This window comes from Botryllus schlosseri, chromosome 3 (genome assembly GCF_051294905.1).
Source record: "Botryllus schlosseri isolate E-star chromosome 3, Bs_hap1, whole genome shotgun sequence".
Taxonomy (NCBI): domain Eukaryota; kingdom Metazoa; phylum Chordata; class Ascidiacea; order Stolidobranchia; family Styelidae; genus Botryllus; species Botryllus schlosseri.
Window position 1 is genome coordinate 9,852,878 of NC_137238.1, and position 22,269 is coordinate 9,875,146.

At 39.6% G+C, this 22,269-nt stretch overlaps 1 protein-coding gene and 2 long non-coding RNA genes across 3 annotated transcripts in view; 1 reads left to right on the plus strand and 2 right to left on the minus strand.

Moving 5' to 3' along the window:
• Positions 1 to 815: 815 nt before the first annotated feature.
• On the plus strand, positions 816 to 5,378 carry LOC145435281 (uncharacterized). The gene is made up of 2 exons (XM_080312596.1): positions 816 to 1,063; positions 4,787 to 5,378. The coding sequence occupies exons 1-2, from the start codon at positions 902 to 904 to the stop codon at positions 5,003 to 5,005; spliced, it is 381 nt and encodes a 126-aa protein (XP_080168722.1). The 5' UTR covers positions 816 to 901; the 3' UTR covers positions 5,006 to 5,378.
• A 725-nt stretch (positions 5,379 to 6,103) lies between these two features.
• Positions 6,104 to 7,822, minus strand: LOC145434883 (uncharacterized). The gene is made up of 2 exons (XR_013913609.1): positions 6,798 to 7,822; positions 6,104 to 6,313 (listed from the first exon to the last, which is right to left on the minus strand). It is a non-coding gene; the product is annotated as an uncharacterized LOC145434883 (long non-coding RNA).
• A 2,386-nt stretch (positions 7,823 to 10,208) lies between these two features.
• LOC145434884 (uncharacterized) overlaps positions 10,209 to 22,269 on the minus strand; it is a 553,571-nt gene continuing 541,510 nt past the window's right edge. The window contains exon 5 of the long non-coding RNA XR_013913611.1: positions 10,209 to 10,929. This is a non-coding gene — a long non-coding RNA (uncharacterized LOC145434884). The remainder of the gene's footprint in view (positions 10,930 to 22,269) is intronic.

Below are 22,269 nucleotides of genomic sequence, written 5' to 3' on the forward strand. Positions count from 1 at the left end.
AAATTATCGAGACGACAGATTTCGCATACTCGGAAAGGGTCGTTCACACTTTCATTTGTGTGCCTTGGAGTCGACTGTTATCAAAGTACACTAGCCAAGGCTGTGTCAACAAAAAGAGTTCGTGTATCTTCTAAAAATAGTACATTGAGCGCTCTCGTATTCGACATTTCATGCTGGTGACGTCATATTTTGTGGTACGATTGTTGATGTACAATGTTCTTTTGAATTCTCTACTATAGTTGCTGACGATTACCCCTAACGAGTGTCAGCCGAAAATATTCGGGTTCATTTCAATATGAATATACTATTTCATTGTGTATTGAAGTTCTGTACCTCTAAGAAGCTGTTCAAAGAAATTCTTCTAAATACGCTATAATGACGTGAGAAATTGTAATACATGAAAAAGGTTCACAGTGCAGAACCTACCAAGGTTGGTGCCTGAACACGAACCTTTAAGTTTCAGAAGTTCACACCATCCCTAGTGCGTACCTTTGCACTAGATGCTTCATATGCAGCAGTACGACCAATCGAGATCTTGAGACTTCCTGAGTGGAAAACTACATAAAAACTATAATTCATTTTTCTGAATAACTCTTAGTGAGAAGGATCGCATAATTTCAGTGCTCGGCATATCCTCTCTCATTTACCGACTGGATTTGTCAGAATTAACATTCGATTCAGTTTTGAGCACTCTAATCATTGTTCTCTGCCGCGCCTATCAAGCGATGCCGACAGCCATGCGATCAGAGAATAAACGTAGTTGTCCGCTCGCATCATATGATTGCACCCCGTCTGTCCAATCGACGTCTTCACGTAAACAGCGCAAAATCCTCATTCGCTCTATGTTTCGTGGTAGGCCTCGTTTGTGTTCCGACTCGTGTGTTAACGTTTTTGTTCGAGAATGGCACGGCGCTACAAAGTCTTGCCACTATGCGATTGCGCTCTCAGAGAAGAATTTAGGCTACTTGACAGAGATCACAATGGATACCTGGAATGGCAGGAACTCGTCTCGGCTAGTTACGAGGTTAATCTTCATACTGTAATATCTGCGAGAGAATTGCGGGTAAGTTAGAAGCCATGATGTCAGAAGTTTTGAGAGTTCAAAAAATGCCTTTCGAGCTGAGTCTGCTCCTGTTTTTTGAGTGAAAACGCGACTGCTATGCGTTCCGTTTGTTTATGTGCAGGTCATTTTGTATTTAGATTGATTAGATGTAGGCCATTCATGTAGATCACTGTTTCTTAAGGTAGTGGTCGCGACCCAAACATGGGTCGCAAAGGGTTTGGTTCGCGACGGCACATGAGATATCTTTTATGATGTATGTAATATTTTTTGAATTTTCGGGGAAAAACAATTTTCGCGCTGCGCGAGATTTCCTTGAATAGTTTGTTGTACGTATCCCAGTTACTGTTTTGGGTATTACTGCCAATAAGTGAAATACGTAGATAAGTCGAAATTACTATATGGCTTGGCCTGATGAAAATGCGCTGACCTTCGTAAAACACAAATTGCTTTAATTTAATAATATGAATTTTCCGACATAGTGTTACCAAATGAAGTCCTGAAGGATCGGTCAACATACGGCAAGGTAAAGTACGGTGCCAAAAAGATCGGTAAGGATAAAACCTTGGCCAAAAATGATCGCCACTGGTTGGCTGAACCCTTCAATATTGATATGTCCTGTCGTCGATATGGTCGACGACGAATAGTCCTGCCCTTGCAATCTAGAGTGGACGGAAAAGCAATTACTATTCGCAGAGGAAAATATTGCACCCCAATTTGAAATCGCGTGTGCAGTGTAGCGTACAGTTGTTGTTTCACTTTGATTTGGCAAGACTGGATCGCGAGATGCCACTAAAACTCAGATTTTGATCGCGGTCTAAAAAGTTCAGAACTACTGTACTAGATATTCGTACTTACGACGCAACGAAAATTTGGGTTCGCACGAGGCTTGTATATTATCTCACGGGTTCGCCAGGTTATTTAAGGTTTACAACAACACGTATATATATAAAAGTGGTCCTCGTTGATCCTCCAGTTGATATTCAAGACTGGAAAAGTAGTTTATAACAGTGGATTTTGTCGGGGCGTCAAAGCCCTCTTCTTAGTCAGATGACGGTAGTCTCTATCGAATTTGTGGGGTGCATCTTCACAACTAGCGCATAATGAATAAACCCATTATTAATTGTTGCAATTTCTGAAAAGATATCCACTTACTGTGGTGCGGGGTTTATTCGTCCGTTTGTCATGACTATATAGGAAGATTTTTCTGCCTTTTTCAGGTTCTTGAAAATGTCTTTCGAGGACGCATAAATGTCCTCCTTTTTGGCAATTCGTCCTCCTATACAGCTTGTAGAGCTAAGATAGTGTATAGATTATAGTGAAGATGGACATAAATGACGCTAAATAGGAAATTCGTCGTGCAAACGAAAGTGTCGACCAAACTATGGAAACCCGATTATGACATGGTAAGTCTAAACCAGTTTTTCTTAACCGGCAGGGTTACCGTAATTTGGAATCGGGAAAGGAGGACACTCCTATCAAATCAGAAGGGTTAGAATAAGAACAACTGATTTGCTATTTTTGCTGGTTGATTTGTTGAGTTGACTGAAAAAAATGAAAAATGTACCTGTTAAGCGTCATTTGTGCCGATTTTTAGTCGAACCTGTCCATTATCCTAGCCGTAAAAGCTGTAAAGGAGCACGAATACCAAAAAGAAGACCATCTAGGCGTCCTCGGAGGACATTTATACAACCTTTAAAAGCCGGAAAAATCCACCTAAAGGAGGACGTACGGTATTTCTATTAACCGTTGTTCCTCGGAACACTGGGCGTTCCGCGAGGCAGTTTGACGTGTTCCGCGGTGTTTTAAGAGACGCAGCACTTCACTCGTATGTTTTGTTTTACGCCGGTCTTCGCCATCATTGGTTCTAGGTAATTAGACCCTATCAGTAGTCTTGTTGAGTGGCGTAAACCTCGTTTTACTTTTTAAATGACAATTCTATTTTCAATATTTACAAGCTCATTTGTAATTAAGTAAGCGGTGTCGTGCTGTTGCGTTTCGTCCGAGCAGTACTACGACACTTGCCAAGGCGAAACCGCGCACATTTCAGAACTATTTTCTGAAAGGGAACAGTGGAAGTCATGATTTCCAGTACATATTCAAAGCAATGTTTGCGTTTTATGTTAAAATTATAGTTAATCAGTTTCGTTCTTTTACCACTCTGTTGATGAACCGATCATTTTGTTCACCAGTAATCTATAATAAAGTATTCATAGTAGCTATAGTAAAGACGTATATTGAGTTAGGATTTTTGTTTTTATGACTCGGCGAAGGCTTGAAGATTAACGCAAGTGTTCTGCGGGTTACTAGAGGTCAAGACCCACTGCTCTAAATCAGTGGTTTTCAACTTTTTTGATCTCGCGGACTAGTAACACTTGAAATCAAATCTGGCTGTGATGAAGTTTCTGCATGCAGAACCTGGCAAAGTCCTGTTGAATACCAATAACTTAATAGTGACTATTCGGTATCGTGTCAAGGAAATGCGACTTTCCTTTTTGCTGTAGGCTCTGTTACATTACCAAGTGAAGCTTCGTCCTACTGTCGAACAGTTCGATTAAAAGCCTCAGCATTTCTCTTACATATAACTTGCCTGAAATGAGTTGCTACCTTTAAATAGTCTCGTACAACATGAGCACCATTGTGACATACGCTCATAATACAGAATGTACTCCCTCTACGACACACTATGCAGAAAATACGCTCTCAACTTCGAAATGAAATTAAAATTCGATGTTTTACTTGTTCAATTGATCGACAAGCATCCAATCTCTTGCATTTGGAGGATAGAGATAAGACATCCGAATACATTTGGCGGACCGTCAGGAAACTTGCCAGCGGTTGAGAATCGCTGCTCTAAATGCAATGTAAAACTATCCCGAAACTACTTCCTAATGCACGAAATACGAGGTCTAAATAATGGGTAGTTTTGCCAGAAAAACTGTCAGGTGGAAATAGTGATAGTCAGATATCGTGACCAACTAACCACTTCGAAAAGTAGAAGTACATCGTTACTGACCACCGATGTATGTTAGGCTTACCAAACGTCCTCTTTTAAGAGGATTTGTCCTCTTTTTTGACTTTTTTGAAAGTGTCCTCGGAGGACGCCCTTTTGTCCTCTTTTTTGAGATTTTGTCCTCTTTTTTGAAAATTTAGGTCATTTTTAGAGCAAATTGCGAGTGATATGCCGCAAATTAGCACCGAAGTGACGCTCCGGTGGATATTTCGGAGTGAAAAACCGTGAATTTAGCTCTGAGCGAAAAGTTGACCTTTTTTTTTTTTTTTTTTAGTCAACCGATCACAAAGTGGGAAAAATTCACCTGTATTTGAGAATTCTGCTCCGGTTTTGCATTTTGCAAATTTCGGAAAAAGTGTCCTCTTTTTACATTTCCAAAATATGGTAAGCCTAATGTATGTATACAATATTCGGAAGATGATATTTTATCTTGAGTACGCGTCATCATGCTACTCTTCCGTGTGATATCGCAGTCAAAGTTGTGGATTCACAGAGAGCTTCATGGGTTTGCGTCTTCTCAGTCAACCTCGTCTCCAACGCTGGATATCGTAACTCGGCATGCAACTTGCTGCATCCCATATGCGGTACTTTAAACACGATGTGGAATCGGTGTAGGGTTTATTTTTCTTGCCTCTCTGTGTGGGTGATTCTGCCATATAACTCTGTGCAACCAACTAGGTTAGAAATGATTTTACCACCAGTTGCGATTCCAGGAATATATCGAAAAAGTCGACAGAGATGGCGATAATAGACTGAACTTGGAGGAATATATGGCTGCGAGGCGAGACCCGGCAATGCCTGTGCGAATTGAGGCGATAGTTCGACGAGTGGCCGATGCACACAGGTCTAGGCGCCCAAACCATCTGACGGACGAAATGAACGGTGTCTTGGGGTGCAGCGAACTCTGCCGGAAAAGAAAGAAATTGGATTAATGAGTCGAACGATTTAGACCAGTGGTTCCCAACCTGGAAGGCGCGCTCCCCTGGGGGGGGGAAGTGCGACGAAGCAGTGAACTGAAAAAAATTCGCGCTTTGCGCGATTTACCTTCAATTCACGCGTGTTTCTCTATATATACACCAAATTTCATATTTTTAAATTCTCTCATTAACAGTTATAACCTTCCATGCCATCAAACAATCTGTTGGGGTTGCTAGCATCCCGGTTGTAGTTTGTGATATGACAATAAGGGGGGCGCGAAATTTTTCAGTATCATAAAGGGGGCGTGTCTAAGAAAAGGTTGAGAACCACTGATGTAGACAATTGGTATCAGTTTCTGTCTAATTTATTACACAAGTTCTCCTAGCATCGATGTATGGTATGGTATGGTATGGTCGCAGTCGCAGTGATATTTTCATTATGTCGCGGACAGTACGTCAGGGATTTTCTACTAAGCCCGTGTGCGTCAGTTAGAAACGAAAAGACGGGGATTAGTTTATAGGACCATGCAGCGTTTTATGCCATTTAAGAACATATTTTAGTCACATAGATTCTGGCATATAGTCACGTCAGTGGGCTTTACAGTAAATTCCTTGCGCAATGAGCAGGTGAATTATGGTGCATTTTAGGGATGGTGTGGATCCATGAAAGGTTCTGGTTCGTGTGAACACAAACCGTTTTGAAAGGTTCTGCGTGAAGGCCAACGTGAGCCTACACACAAAAAAAATTTACCTCGATTTACCGCGAAATGTCTGGAAGCAGGGTGGCCAGCCACTTGGCAGTAATATAACATTACCGTCACTCAATGTAAATTCAACTTACAACCGTCCGGTAATCTAACTTTACATGCCAGACTGTAATGTTACAGTCACCTCTGGTATATTCAATCTACATTCTCTTCTGTGTACATTTACCACCGAGACTGTAATTTTACCGCCTTACCTACCTACCTACCTATACCTATACCTACAACCCTACATGCTGTCCTTGTAAATCAGATTACATGCCAGCTTGTAAATTCACGTCTCAGCCTACATCCATACCTATCCCAAAGCAACGCGATGCCACAATACCGCAAAAGTTTCTTCAAGCCCTCAAGACGACATTAGGACAACTGTATATTCATTCATGATTCACGATGAAAAAGTATTGCTGCTGGAGGTATAATTCTTGTTTAGGAGGCATGCAAATATAGCACGAGTGGTCCCAAGAAAAGGTGAATTAATTCCAACGCCGGATAAACTTCCAATTGTTTCTTTTTCTCGTCTTCATTCCTTCTGTGTGACTGGTATCTTGCAGTTCCACTAAAAATAATTCATGCGTAAGTCGCTATACTAAGCCAAGTTGCTAACCTAGACATGACTTATAAAGACTAAGACAAATAGGCTAACAAAAATATAACAAGTTTTGAAGTACCGGTACTGGTACATTGTGAGTTGACGACTCCTCATTTAACATGATATAGCAGAGATTCATGACTTAAATGATCAATGTATTGAAAGAAAAGGTGCCTCATTTATTGCGGCATGTGAGCCAAACATATCGAGCAGTGGATGAAAACATATCTAAGCTATGACCCGATAAATGTCAATAACAAGCTAACAGTTTCAACTACTCCGCGGCAGAGTATGTGGTGTCGCAGGTCATTATACAAGTCGACTAATATCCCAAAATAGAACTGAGAATGGGGCGACTGAAATATTTAAATCATGAAACCAAAGTCATCCGGGTGGTGTGCACAGTCGTAGATATTCACGGTAACTAATACTATACAGTAGGCTACTGTACCTTTTACGATGCGCATCCCATTCATCAGTCCTGACAATCTTCAACGAAAGTCGTTACTTTCTTCAATCACAAGTCACAAGCTTCGCACCGTCAGCCTTTGCATGCCCAAAGCTCAATATTAATGGCCGACCAGTCGGCTACTCGGCTCGACACGCAGACGACTTTGAAATAAGTGATATTCATCCGCTCACATATGCCACCAATAATGTTTACTGTCCACGTTATAATGTTCAATCCAGGTTGGTTTTTCAAACAGAAACATCTATCAACACCTATAGTCCCTTTCTTTTGCATCTAATTTCGTATATATTGATATTTATTGCTCCACGTGTGGTTCCCTACTTACTTACCTAACCAGACGCTATTTGTGATGTCACAGTTGACTGTTGGTTGTTTACTACGAATCTCAGAATAACCTGCAACGCGCAACATAAGGTAACCTATTATAGGCCGCCGTGTCCGCCATTAAGAAATGGTCAACTGAGCCTGCTGCTGTGCTGATATTTCTAGTTTCAGGAATAAGATTATATATCCTAAACTGATTTTTGTAACTCATTAGCCCTATCTGTTACAACAAATCTAACCGCCGAGCACGACCGTGTAGCCATAGCCTTATAATATAATGTATATGGTGTAACTACATTGTCAGCTGCTTCTTGCACCCAACTATGCACTATACCGAAATTGGTACTAGGGTCAATCAGTTCCGTGTGACCTAATCCTGTCTCGCGAACGAGGTTGAATCAGGTCAAATCGCAACGAGAATGATATCACAGTGACATGCACTTCCACGTATCCACTGGTTGCTGGGGCTTGGAAGCTAATCAATTTTGCCAATAGCTAGTTAAAATGCCGTAACGAGTAACTGTCAGTAACCTTGCGAAGAAATCCTGGTAACTTGACTTAGCAGCTAAATTAATGTAATATTACATATCAAAATGTAAAATGACAAACTACACGCTGCTATTAGCTGCGACCAGTAATTCGTTGTAAAATTTACAGAAATTTCTTTGTAAATCTACCAGATTTTTTTGTGTGTATGACGTCATGACGTCATATTGCTAACATTTCCATAAAGTAATAAAATTTTGTACATGATAGCTAGCGACGAGTCAGGTCATATATGCCAGAAAGCTGACGTACTTGCCGACTTCTTAAACAACGCCGAATGTATCAACTGGAACATCCAAATGTTATAATAATTTCACAAAATCAAAAATCAATATTATCTTCCGTCGCGTTGTTAACAATTCGATGAGGACTCGGCTAGGCCGGACAGATGTGTTCTTGAAACGTAAACACGGGTTTGTATACTTGCGTCAGATATCATCTCAAAAACACGTTATGCAATTGCGAACACATCAATCGGATGGATTTAGTCCTTATGATACAAAAATAATATAAAATCAAGATGGGTCCCGTATGCCTGCTACATTTTTTACATTATGCATCGATGCATTCTTTATATCAATTTCGTTCATTTTAATCCTTGATTGGTTGAATAAGCACAATTCGCTGACTTCCTGCCAGCGCCATGCGGAGAGTGTTCCTATGTTTGAATGCATAGAATTTCAACAAAAGACTTGATACTTACGTGAAAAATTGTACTACATGAAAAATTTTCACAGTGCTGAACTTACCAAGATTCGTTCGTCAACACAAACTCATTTCTTGCTACCCCTTATACTCGATGACAGGGCAGCGCAATACGCAGGTGGGTAAACACCAGCGTCATGACACCAATGGAAGTGATTTCGAATCCCAGTTCTGACTAACGTCTGAGTGTCGGAGGTTTATCTCGGCTCGGCGTCGCCGACCTAACTGCAACCGCAGTGCATTGAAAGGCTCGGACGTCAAGTGTTCCGAACTACAAGTCGGCGGCAACGACCACGATCATGATGCATGGGACGATGGCAGTGTGAGCGACTGAAGAATAACTGCGAGAGAAGTTGAAAGACGTTACCGAGAATACAAGAAGGCAAAGAACCATGAACATTATGAAATTTGTGTCGTGGAGCACATGGCCTAAAAAGGCGATAAGCTCCACTGCGTTGCGCACTATAATACAATACAATACTCCATGACAGGGGTTCTTAAGGAATGGGTCGCCACCCAACACTTATCACAAAGGGTCTAAATGCGGGTCGGGACCGCACCAGAGTGATCCGTTAATTTGTATAGGATATTTACTGAATTTTATGCTATAAATAAATTCCTCTCGGCTTGCGCGATCTCCTGTGTGTAGTTAATACGTGCCCAACTATATACGGCATTAAGTACTGCAGTCAAGCGGTTACGCCTAAACACGATTCCATTAGAACAGTGGTTCTCAACCTTTTTGTGTTCGCGGACCTCTTCTGGACCGTCACGGACCCCCACGGACCCTCTCAAGTTTTCGTTCAAAATTACCTCAATTAACGTGCAAACCGTCATATGTCATGAGCAAATATCAATAGCAGGCTAGTGTTAAACAGTCACAAAATGACTGATCTTGAAAATAACAGCACACTATTTGTGGAAATTGGGTAGACTTTTATTATTACGAAAGGAATTTTCCAGCTGTATTTATTGTCTTGAAAATCCGCGTCTTCGATTTGATTTGAACGAGTGCCGACAATCCATTTCCACGAAGATATATTGGTGGCGAATGTAATATTAACGCGCAACGCTTCCTACGACCGCTATTGGTGTGACTTTTTAATGAACATATCACGTCCAGTATAGTCATTTCTATCTAGCATCTCATATTGATGTTATTTAGTGGTTATATATAACAGGAGAAAATGGATTCCGTGGCGAGGTTTCAATTCCTTTATTGGGACAGATTAGGAAAAAATTCAGGAATTTCTGTTTCAAACAACTGTTTACTAATTTGCTGAGACTGACATCTCCAAATCCAAAATGTTTTGCAAACATTTCAAGTCACCCTGTTATATTTTCCTATCTCCAGCATTTCATTTTTCCACAAACGCCAACAAAACATCTATAAACAGCAATACGTTTGTATCAGCGGACTATTGGCAATTTTATAATTAAAATGAGTTTGCACAGTCAGATATTTCATCTGAGGCGACCAATTTAATGATGTGATTCCTAAAGTTTTAGCAATTATGAAGCGAAACTGGCTCATGCTTTTCCTAATTGAAAAATAAATAAAAAATAGGTTGTCATCATTTTACAAATTTAGAGGCTTCGCGGACCCCCTGGAAATGCTTCACGGACCCCCAGGGGTCCGCAGACCCCCGGTTCACTGTAAATTTTGAAGTGTTGCTCAACCCGGAAAATTGAACACGAAACGTGATCCAAAAATTGAACGCCTAGAAGTGTTGCGAAGTGTTTAAATTAAAAGTGTTTACCTAAAAAGTGTTCAGCCTCAAAGTGGCTGGTTGACTAGTCACCGGAACGCAGGGCTCAAAATAAAATCAGATTTTATTGATTCATGAATAGATGACGCTTATAATACCCAACCTGGGTAATTAAATACGTGCAAACATTGAAATTTCCAATAGCTGCTGTGACAGGGTTTCATAAATTCAGATCAGCAGTTGAAACCGTTTCCGGAATAGTCCATGAAATCACGAACATCACAAATAATCAAGAGCAAACTCACTACAAATATTATGCAACTCGCTCAATCATGAAAATGAATGCATAGGGAATTAGGGATAGTGAAAACAAAATATCATATAGTATCTTTAACTTTCGTGACAATAGCATGGAATCAAATTCATTGGTTACGTCCGTTAACGGAAAACATGATCAACACAAATCATTAAAACTTACTTGAAACTGATCAAATTATGGCTTGTAAATTTCTAATTTTATTGTAAATAAACAAACTATGAATGTATCAGTTTCACTACCACTACCACGATAAACAAGTAGTATAAACAAGTAACAAAGTATTTTTTTACTCTTAATGAAATTGGGCCTGCTAACCAGGCATCAAAAACATTCTAGGGCTTGCATTACAAGTATTTATATCAGGTTAATGCCAATCACTTTTGTTTAAATAACAAAGAAATCGTTTCTTTGAGTCCATACAAATTTTGCAGATTTACAGAAAAGATTCTGTTGTTATTTACCAGTCTGCTGCAAAATATGAAATCTGGAAGTCATTAGGGCACTGGTTCTTGAACATTTTTGGACACGCCCCGTTATGAAAGCAAAAAAATTTCACACACCCCTTATCATAAAATTAAAAAAAACAACCGGAACGCTAGAAATCCCAACTGATGGTTGGATGGCAGTGACGGTAATAGTTGTTGATGAGAGAATATTCAAATATTAAATTCTGACCATACACAGAGAAATAAGTAGAAGCTGCCATGTGCGAAAAAGATTTTAGTTGACAGCGGCTTCACGCCCCTTCAAATGCTTTCTCCTGTTTGAGAACCACTCCTTCAGGGTATGACAATCCAATGCATGGTAGCTCAAAACGTCAACAATGTTTCTGAATACTCCATTTTCACTGAAGCAGTTTTATATTCTTGGCATCAGCTGCGATCCAAGATCGGTCAATCTCTGATTCGTGGCGTGCCATGGTGTTTGCTTCTTTTTACTGGTCGACTTCAAGTTGCGCTCCTTGAAAATGTGATTAAATTCCAAAGTTTTGAATATGTCAATGAAAATTCTAAATTTTATGCAGAAATAAATATAAATATATCACACACATGCAGGTTACACAAGCGCAGGAAAGGCGCTCGGGTACATCTGAAATCCTATCACTGAGATAGACTAAAATTCGCATAACGACTAATAAAAATATTTTGACTTAGGTCTGCGTTTTCTTCAATTCGGCCATTTTGACATTTACATTGACATTCAGACGCACAGGCAACAGTGAGAATGCAGAACTGTAACTCCAGAACGTCTATGTACGTCTACGAAGGGTCTATGTAAATTTGTATGGTCCACAAAACAGAAAGATTACGATACCTGCTTCAATAAGACATGCGCTTGGGTCTTGGATTATATTATAAATAAATATAGTAGAATCGTTATTCCTATGGGTTTGGATTTCCATTACAATAATTGACATACGGTAGGCTTTACATATAACTTCGATTCTAAGATTTTATAGCTGCTTTGAATCGAGACGAGAAAATATACCAGACAAAGGACACATTGTCTTTAGTACAAAAAACTTTGTGACATCTTATCGAAGGTGTTGAATACTTTTCCTTCATTGCAGTAATTGTAATTGCTCTCAATCTTTCAAAATCCTTCCTTCCTGATTAAATTTAATTAACGAAATTATTTGGAATTAGCACGACATGGGATATGATCTCAATTTGATGTTCCAAGTATAGTTCAGTAAACAGTAGTTTAAATGTAAGTTACCCCAGCTCTTTACATTCAAGAACACCTCTATTCAATGTACACGGATCAAGCCTCTCTTCAGCTCATATCGCATATATAGATAGTTATTGGCAAAATTAGGACTGCAAAAACCAGCACATTACATAATCAATGGTGATATATTAAATGAATAAATATACTTAAATAATCACATGTTTCCATGGGTTCTTGGGGCAAAAGTATTATCGCAAAAGATGACTGCACCGGCACAAAATCCGTTCAGATGACTCCTCACGTCACTATCAACATTGTCTGTTAGCACAGGCACGGTAGAACCGGGGGGTCTTTTCGAAGAGTCGACACCAGTTGGATGAGTTTGAAGATCAATTCAAGACTGTTGAAAAGAAAATACTTGTTTCAAAAATTTGCAATACAAGGGAACTATTCAATATTCGAACAGCTTCTTCGACGTGAAAAACTTCAATATAAAATTGAATAGTATATGCATATTGAAATGAGCCCGAATATTTTCGGCTGAGACTCGTCAGCAACTAGTAGAGAACTCGAAAGAACGTTATACATCAAAAATCGTATCACAAAATTTGACGTCACCAGCATTCAGTATTACGCAGATATCAGACTGGATACATTTGTATGTGACAAAAGGGTGTCTTTCATAGAACAAATATTTATTTTATTGGAAAGTTGCTTGTGGCCTTACCACCAATTTTACTCCAGCACGAGTAGCATACTTTCCTGGATTGTTAATCATTTTAGTGGAATTTTACCAGCAAACATTCATAAAAATAACCGAATGCAGCAGAATCAAATTCATTATCTAAGGATATACCAGTTTACTTACGAAACACCGCGATGCTTACCAGTATTTTAAACAACAAATGCATTTCAAGAAGGTGCCAATTGCAATACATACTACCTGCACATTAGGGCATTTTTTATATTCTTTCCATCAGTCGCAACCCAGGCTTGATGAGTCCCTGATTCGTGGCGTGCCATGGCGGCTCTTTTTTTTACTGGTCAAATCCAAATGCTGCTCCTAGAAAATACGATACGTACCAAAGGAAAATTGTAAATTTGATGCAGAAGTAAATATAAATATTTCACACAGGTAGGTTACAGAAGCGCAGGAGAGGTGATCAGCCCCCCAGGTTGAGAACCACTGACTTAGCCCATTATAGTTCAGTAAGCAATAGTTAAAGTACAAGTTACACGAGCTCATTACGTTCAACTACATCTCTGTTCAGTGTTCAGTGTACACAGTTCAGGGTACACTGTACAGTGTACACAGATGAAGCCTTTTTCAGCTCATATCGAATAGCCCGCAAGCTACTCTGCGAGATAGTTCGTAAGAAAAGTAGGACTGCAAAAACCAGCAAATTACATAATCAATGGTGATATATAAAATGACTAAATAGGCTTACATAATCACATGTATCCATGGGTTCTTGAGACAAAGGTCTGTATCAATTAAGATGACTGTGCCGGCACAAAACCCGTTACGAACGACTCCTCACGTCACTGTCAACATTGTCTGATAGCGCAGGCACGGTAGACCCAGGGGGCTCTTTTCAAAGAGTGGACATCAGTTGAACGAATTTGAGGATCAATCCAAGACTATTGAAAAGAAATATTTGTTGCCAAAATTCGCAATACAAATGAACTGCTCAGTAATCACGCAGATATCATACTGGATAGTTGTTTTTTTTCAGCAAAAAGTTGTGCGTGACAGAAGGGTGTCTTTCATAGAATAATTAAGTAATGGAATGGAAAGTTGCACGTGACGTTACCACCAATTTTACTCTGGCACAGTTAGTATACTTCCTGCATTGTTAACAATTTTTGTGAAATTTTATCAGCAAACATTCATAAAAATCTTTATCACAAAGATAACCGATTGCAACAGAATCAAATTCATTCTCTAAGGATATACCAGTTCACTTACAAAACACCGTGATGCTTACCAGTATTCCATATAGCAAATGCATTTCAAAAAGGTGCCAAGTTCAATACATACTACCTGCAAAATAGAGTTTAGTTTAGTTACCGTATCACAAAAAACTCAGAAAAGTCAATTTTGGGGATTGGGAAAAACAAATACTACCCCGTGTGATCCATGGTTTGTTGAAAAGATTGTTTCTTTGGCTGTTCTATCATTGGGGCGATTTTTTGGACCTAAAAAGGTAAGATTTTGACTAAAAAATTCAAATTCACACATATTTTGATGATGAAAAACTTAATTTTGACCCCATGTACTTAAATTACGTGTTTCTCACATAGTGTTAGAATTGTATTACCGGAACTTATCTTTATTTCTGGCTGGAGCTGTCTGTTCTCCCGAAGTAATTTGACCTAAAAATAACTTTTAGCATGAAAATTGACAAATTTTTACATGAAAAAGAACTTATTTTATCGAAATCTGGACCCATGAATAATTCTAGTATTAGTTACATCTCGTATTATGGTAGAAATAATTAAAAATTTGTTGTAGTACAACGAAAGATATTTTCCTACATTTTCGGGTAGAAAATGTCTGTCCTAACTATGTAGCTTGGCAAGAATGAAGAAAGAACGTTCACCAGCTGCAGTTGTTGGCCGGCAACACTGAAGTTGTGCGTACACTGCAATCTCTCTCTCATTATGACAAAGTTGTCTACATCGCAATTTTTCATCATACGGTTTCTAATAGAAGAACCAATGCCCACGCAGTCTTGCTTCAGTTAGGATAGTGCAATAGGCTACGTTGAGTATTTGTTTCATTTGACAGTTTAAGATTCACAATGAGCAGACGATGGTCCGTCTACAACGGTAGGACTATAAAGTAGGCTACAAGATGTAAATTGTAAGATGATAAGTTCACCGACAGTGCAATCATCTATGATACAAACGAAATGCAAGTTGCCAACAAAATTTTGATTTTGTAAAGAATTTTGGCAATTTTTGACCTAACGGTACAATTTTGACAAAATTTTGACCTATTTTGACATGTCAAAAAAAAGTCGCTTCAGTTAACACCTTACCACTTGGAATAAACAGTACAGTGTAAAATGTGTTGCAGTTGAAAAACAATGAAAACCGTTGCATGACTGTCATACCGGCATTCAATTGCTGACGTTGCAGTACTTGTCCACAATGGACCACAATATCGCCTACATAGGGATATTTCAGTGTGGATAGAGAGAACATCCCTTTATCCATATGTCAAAAAAGTTACTTCTATAGCAGCTTCCCATCAGTACCGTAGTACTGGACCTGGTCGCAGCCTGGTATATTATCAGATTCGAAGCTCGATCATCCAGAAATAAGATCAGACGAATCATATACGACAAAAGATCTAACGAACATTCATATGAATAAGGGATATCAGTAGCCTACTAAAACATCTAAAACAAACGACCTTACTGCAATGTCAAAACGAGTTCATTTTATGACTATTCTCACATTACATATATTCAATAACATTTACCCCATTTCCATACCTTACAGTACATGGATGTTATGATCCTTTACGCCATCAGGTAGCAGAAACTGCTTCAATATATCCATTTCGCCAAGTTTTTTTCGTGTATACCCTACTCTCTGCCTGAAGCCTGACGAACCACCAATTCAAATCCAAACTGAAATCGAGCGCGCTCTATCGTAACGAAGGTGGTGACCCCTCTGCGTCACAGGGAAATATGTATATTGAAATATTACCCTTAAACTTAGTGTTGGGCCAAGTGAGAAATATTATTTTACATATACCATGATTTAATGTGATCTCCAAACGTACCGATAGATTATAAATGCGAAATTGATAATAAATTACTAAGTATAAATTTGCTTGAAAATAAGCCGCAGTGGTGAAGTGTTACATGTAAACGGAGAAATACGCAGAAGCGTTGCGACGATAATGGCCCAATGCGTTTATATGTCCAAAAAGTGTGTCTGTACGCAGAAAAAAGTGTTATGAAGTGTTCAATGCGACCTTGCGGATTTACAGTGTTGAGAACCATTGCATTAGAATGTATACAATTGTGTGCCCTAAATTTCGATTTCATCACCTTCATCGGCTCCACCGGCGTATCTGATCGCGTGCGTTGAGAGACGAATAAAAATGAAGGTAATTTAAGCAATAACTTATGGTATCGACAAAATGTATTCATAAAATTTAAAAAGTTCGCGCTTGGTGCGTCTAGAGCACAAAAGCCCAATGATAGTTACTAACTCAGTGGTTCTCAACCTTTTTGACCTCGCGGCACACTTTGAAAATGTAAAATAGTTCGCGGCACACTAGCACAGTGGTTCTGAACTCCTTCGGCTTACGGCACATGCAAACTACCAAAATGCGTCTAGCAGCAACCATATAGTCTTACAGAGATGGTCACTGACGAAGTACTTCTATCTTTTCGGAGCACTCAAGTTGGGTTTTCTCCGCTTGTTTTTTTTTTATCTCTGCGGACATCACACAAATACGTCTACGAATGGTATCATTTGACATGGGAATCGTTTTCAATACTTCCCCAAACATTTTTTTACAATTTTATTGCAGGCCAGAAGAAGAAATTTCTCCGCTTCCGTGTGAGGTTTTGAATTATCAGCTATTACCTCTGTTACCAAGTAACTGGCCTGCTGAGATTCCGTTTAAACTATTGGTTGAGCTAAATTTCATAAGATTGACTTGACAATAAAATCTGCCGACGACCGCATTGTCGATGTAATTAACCGTTGCATCGAAGAGCCCAATTTCGATCGCCACTAACAAATACAGAGGCGTAGAGGTGTATTATACATGGTTGCCAAACGCCTTTCCACGCAGATCGAGCAATATCACTTGTGAGGATAGTATACCTCCATAGTGTTACTGGAAGCCACCCGCAGTTCAATTGTAGGTACAATTGCCCGAGTTTAGTTATCACCGTCCTAAATGCTATTATATGTGGGCAAACTAGCCAAGGCCGTAACAGCACTTCGCCAGTTCCCCCCCAAAAAAACGTTGTTCTTGGGCCCCTCATATGTTGATAAACCAACCCCCCTCAGGCTGTTCGCTTATTGCCGCTACATACTTATCCTCTATACATTGGGCGCGTTTAGTGGGTCAGCTTTTCGCGCCTAAACGCGCCTAGCGCGAAAATTTTCTATAATTCATGATTCAATCGGTCAATATGATCGGGAATTGCATATATATTGCTATCAATTTTTATCTTCTCTCTGCTCACGTAATCAGATTTACGGGTAGAGCTTAGTGAGGTGTGTTTGAAAAGGCAGGACCCCTCAATACTACAATTAAACATCTTCGGTCATATGCCCGTTGACAGGAATGAAACAGCACTTCGTCAGGACCCGCAAAAATCTGGGGTCTGGGGCTCCCATAGGGTGATAAACCTACCCCCCATCACCTTGTTCGCTTTTGCCACGAAATGAATTGTATACTATTCAGTGAGACAGCGCCATGCGCGAAAATTTTCGAAAATTAATGATAAAATCGGTCAATAAGATCGGGAATTGGATATATATTGCTATCAACTTCTTATCCTCTCTGCTCACGTAATCAGATTTACCGGTAGAGCTGAGTAAGGTGTCTTGGAAACTGTAGGGCCCGTTGGTATGACTCCTTAACATGATGGTATTCCGTGATCTCCTGTCTGCTATATTTAAAAAATATGGAATCGCCATAACGTGGGCAACGAAACTAAAAGACGCACACGATTTCAAATTGGTATTTCTTCATTGGCATATAATTTTTCCCTGCGGGATGGTATTTGCCTTGTGAGGTTCATATTGCCAAGACAGTATTTTGTATATATAACGAAGTTTTCGGTCAGCATTAGGGCAGTCCTCTTCGGCCAAGTTTTCTCGCTGCCGATCGTTCTGGCACACTTCTTGGAGTCGCATGTTACATGGCCTACTTTATATGTCTTGGTGCGTCCTGGCACGGTAATGGCCAACGCCAATATGCCCATTTCAATAAATCTTGCGTATTTTTTCTTGTGGGAAGAATACCCCAAAATCAAGATAATTGGCACCTTGAAATCGCGCACGGCGCGAAAATTTTTTGAAACAGTTGCATTAGGTTTCAAAAAAGACTCTATGAGTTATGATATTTCACGAAATAATTTTTGGCCCCCTTTGAGCTTGGGCCCCCCCAATTGGGGGGTTTGGGTTGCGGCAGTTACGGGCCTGAAACTAGCGTATCACACCCATTGACGGTGAAGGCCCTAGTTTGATTCATGGCAGTGCAGTAGCAAGTTACGAAGCGTCGCAGATTTACTAGATTCTCCGCCCCTCTATACCTTGCTGTCCTCAGAATGTATTTACAATAAAAAGCCAAGAGAAAGACCCAATCTATGACCTAATGGGGATGTCAGATTGAGATACTAGATAGAGATACCGTATCCACGGTCGCCTCGACATCCTTATATCTTTTCACTGAATCAGATTGTGCATCGCGTGTCTTGATCGAGTAAATTCAATAGAAGTTCCAACAATGACACACTCAAAATTTGGATTTTTGTTATACTTCGACATAGCCTACCACATTTGCTCGCGGCACACCTGAGCAGTCCAATTGGCACACCGGTTGAAAACCACTGTACTAACTTCATGCAATTTTTGTGTCTATAGTAAGCAAAATTAAAACGAATACATATGCCCTAAGTTCGGTATACCCTATATGACGGCTTGTTCTTGAATCGCGTGATACCGGACTTCGTTTGCTACGTAAAGAGCGCGTGTGTATCTGTTTGTGAATCTATGTATATTGTGCTTGTGTGCTTGATTTCGTAAAATGGATCGTCGGTTTCGATGATGCAGGGGTCCCTGAGCTCACAAATTAACTACGCGTAAGGAATTCGTGATTAGAAAATGTTGACAGAAGCATAAAACCCAATACATAGAAGTTTAGTGGTTGTTGTTTGTTGTTTTATTGGCAGAACTGGCGCGTGTAAACTCTTGGGTCATTTGCGCCCGCACGGTAAATTTCATAAGGTCGTTTGTCGCTTTTTTTCTTCCGTAGTTTTTTTAGTCTTTTGCTGCCATCTTTTAGGAGTCTTCCTCTTGGCTTTCCTAGGCGCTGTAACTACAGCGGGATCGGCGATGAAGACCCCAGATAAACCTCTGACACATAGAAGCATGGGAGTTTTGTGGTGTTTATGATTCCGAATTTGTTGTGTACCCACAGATCGCTGAAATCGGATTTTGTAAGTCTCTGCGCTGATGCCGATGTCTCATTCCATTATTTCATGCACGATAAGTGTGTACAGTTGTGAAATGCATGCAATGGTGTGACAAAAAAGGCTTTAATATGAAAGCGTCATTTTTTCTTCTTCCGTTTTTAACAATAATAATAATAATAGTATTCTCACCCAACAAAACTTCGAGGCGGATATTCCGTGAGTGGAGCCGAAAAAACGTCATTTTTCTTATTTTATTAGTCAACACAGTGACTTTGGCTGTATAAATATAAAAAAACACCCATTTTATCGTCTGCGTCAATAACTTTTTAAGGCTGTGAAAAGTGTCCTCCTTTCCGAATCTCGAAATATGGTAGCCTACCTATTGCTATCGCTGAGGCATACAAAATCTGGATTCCGTCATCAGAGGTTTAAATCAGAGTTGGTCAAAGTATTCAAGAAAGCTACTCTAGTAGAAGAATAAGTAGTGACGGAAAAATCTACTCAAGTACGAGTAGAAGTAATATTCTCACAAGCAACCTAAAACTACTTGAAGTAGGAGTAGAATTGACTGACTATAAATCTACTCTATTAAGTAAGTAGTTATGAAAACGATCGTAGTTCGTCCGCATGGACTGTCAAAAATTGCAAATTGAGCTGTTTGAAATGGGCAGAGCTTGATTCATATTGATGCAAACCAGGAGGTATCAATTTTTGACAGCATAAGCATTGGTCCGCATCATGGGATGAAAATGATAGTATCGATATGGGAATGCGATACCAATGCTTTGTTTACTCGAGCAGCACGTTTTTGAAAATGTCATGGTGTGACTCCCTTCCCCATATTATAAGGCCGTAGTTTAGTCGAAGAGCAATACGGAGAATTTGTATCGGCTACGGTGTAAACACTTTGAGCGATTAGTGTACCTTGATAAAAATATGATGGATCGTAAAAATGCCATAATATGTAGCCTTATTTCCGGAAAATAACGGCATTGCTACACTTTCTTTTATACTTCATTATGTATGTTCTCTAGACCAGGGCTCTTCAACCGGTCGTATCACATACCTCAGGGTGTACTAAAATTATAAAAGGGTGTACCGAAGTGTACAGATCTGCATTAAAATGAACCAATGATTAGCTACCACATTAATTAGGCGAGTTTTTGCTTCAGAACATGTTGATCAGATGTGCAATATCGTAAAATGTCCATTATTCATATCAGCTGTACGCCCCTTGTAAAGCACATTTCTTTTATGATGTCATGAGCAAATGCTTCCCATCATTTAATAGTTGGTAATACAGTTATTGATTCATTTTGGAGTAGAACAGGATGGAGTTGACATGTACTCAGCTTGCGATGTATATAATGATTCTTGGGGAAATCGCCGCGAAAGCTCAGACATACATTTTGAATTGGTACTTCCTGCGAGATTCTTATAAATAGCGCAGTGTGCATAATTGCAGGGGCCAGATAGGAGTGTCGAATTTGATAACCACTGTGCTAGATGTTGGTCCGGTAACCTCGAGCCCTGATTAGTATTTAGCACTTCCAATACGTTACAGCATTGCTCATCCTTATTTCAACAGGCCAGTGGTGGCCAATCTGCAGACATATGGTTGCATGCAGCCCTAGAACACAAATTATGCGGCCCTCGACACATTATTAAATTAGCGTGTGGTGGCGGCCCTCAACATGCAATTTGAATTAACGGATTGGTTCCCAAATCTTTGAGAGATTTTATTTACCTGAAAATTTTGTTCCCGCTTGGCGGTATTCATGGCGACTTGGATTATATGTTTTTAATATAATAGTGTAATCTGAGCGCCACCGTACAAATTTGAACCACAGGGAAAATGATGCGCCGCATAAAGAAAGAAATAACAAGTCGCAATCGGTTGCGTTTCACGAACGAAGGTTTTTCTGGTACGTTTGGTCGATTCCAATATATGTTTCGACCGATGTTCTCTCTAAGCTGCGCACGTGCGCAAATGGGCAGTGCTGACACGGTCCCTGTACAGAAAATGCAAGTTGCGCACAAAAAATCTCAAGTGATGACCTTTTTTAAGTCGTTACGCATTGTTGTCTATAAGGTTCTGCGCAGTAAGTTATGAGTGTGCGCAGACTCGTCAAAAATTAGAGAAAACATTGGTTTCGACTATGCCTACAATCCTAATAGGAGGTCAAAACTAACAACATGCAAGAAAGTGATTAATTAAAAGTAAAATCCGGAAGACGCATCATCGTTAATTTTTCAAAACAATTTTCGGGGACACCTAATCGATTATCTATACCTGTTAATCTGATCACGTGGGCTGAGAATGGATAAATATTTGACAGTAATATATGGAACAACCAATATTATCGACGAAATGAATTTTCCAGATGGAAAATTTTGCCTCGCTCTGCGCTACTAAAATTTGAATCAGATAAATTTTTCTAGCATTTATACTCGCGATTTTAGTACACATATAGTAGGCCTGCGGGGGAGGGGGTGTTCTGCTCTTATAGTTAAAGAATTTTATACGCAAGGTATATCCAAAGAAATCAGTGATGGCACAGAACACGACCATGGCTCTCCGTGGTGTGAAGTTGCCAGTAGCCAATTTTCACACGAGTATATGACGCCCAGATGAGCTATGACGACTCTCCGCTGTAATGCGGCGGTATGCTATATATGTAATTGAAATACGGCCGTGATTAGCAAAAAGGATGTACAACCTGACTTAGGCTTACTACACGTAATCAGTGTGTCTTGTGGTCAGGGGTGTACAAGTGTCGAGTAAAAAAGGGTATACCACGACGAAAAACATTGAAGGACACTGCTCTAGACTAAAGAACTGAAACTAATTAGAACTCAAAGTATGATGCTGGGAATTGAACGAAAAAATGAAAGACTACTTCTAAAAAGCGAGAACTATATTTCATGTCTTCAGTCCTGAAAATTTTATAGATGGTCTGCTAAAACACGTCTAAAGCTAAAAAAATTCAGAGTCCACT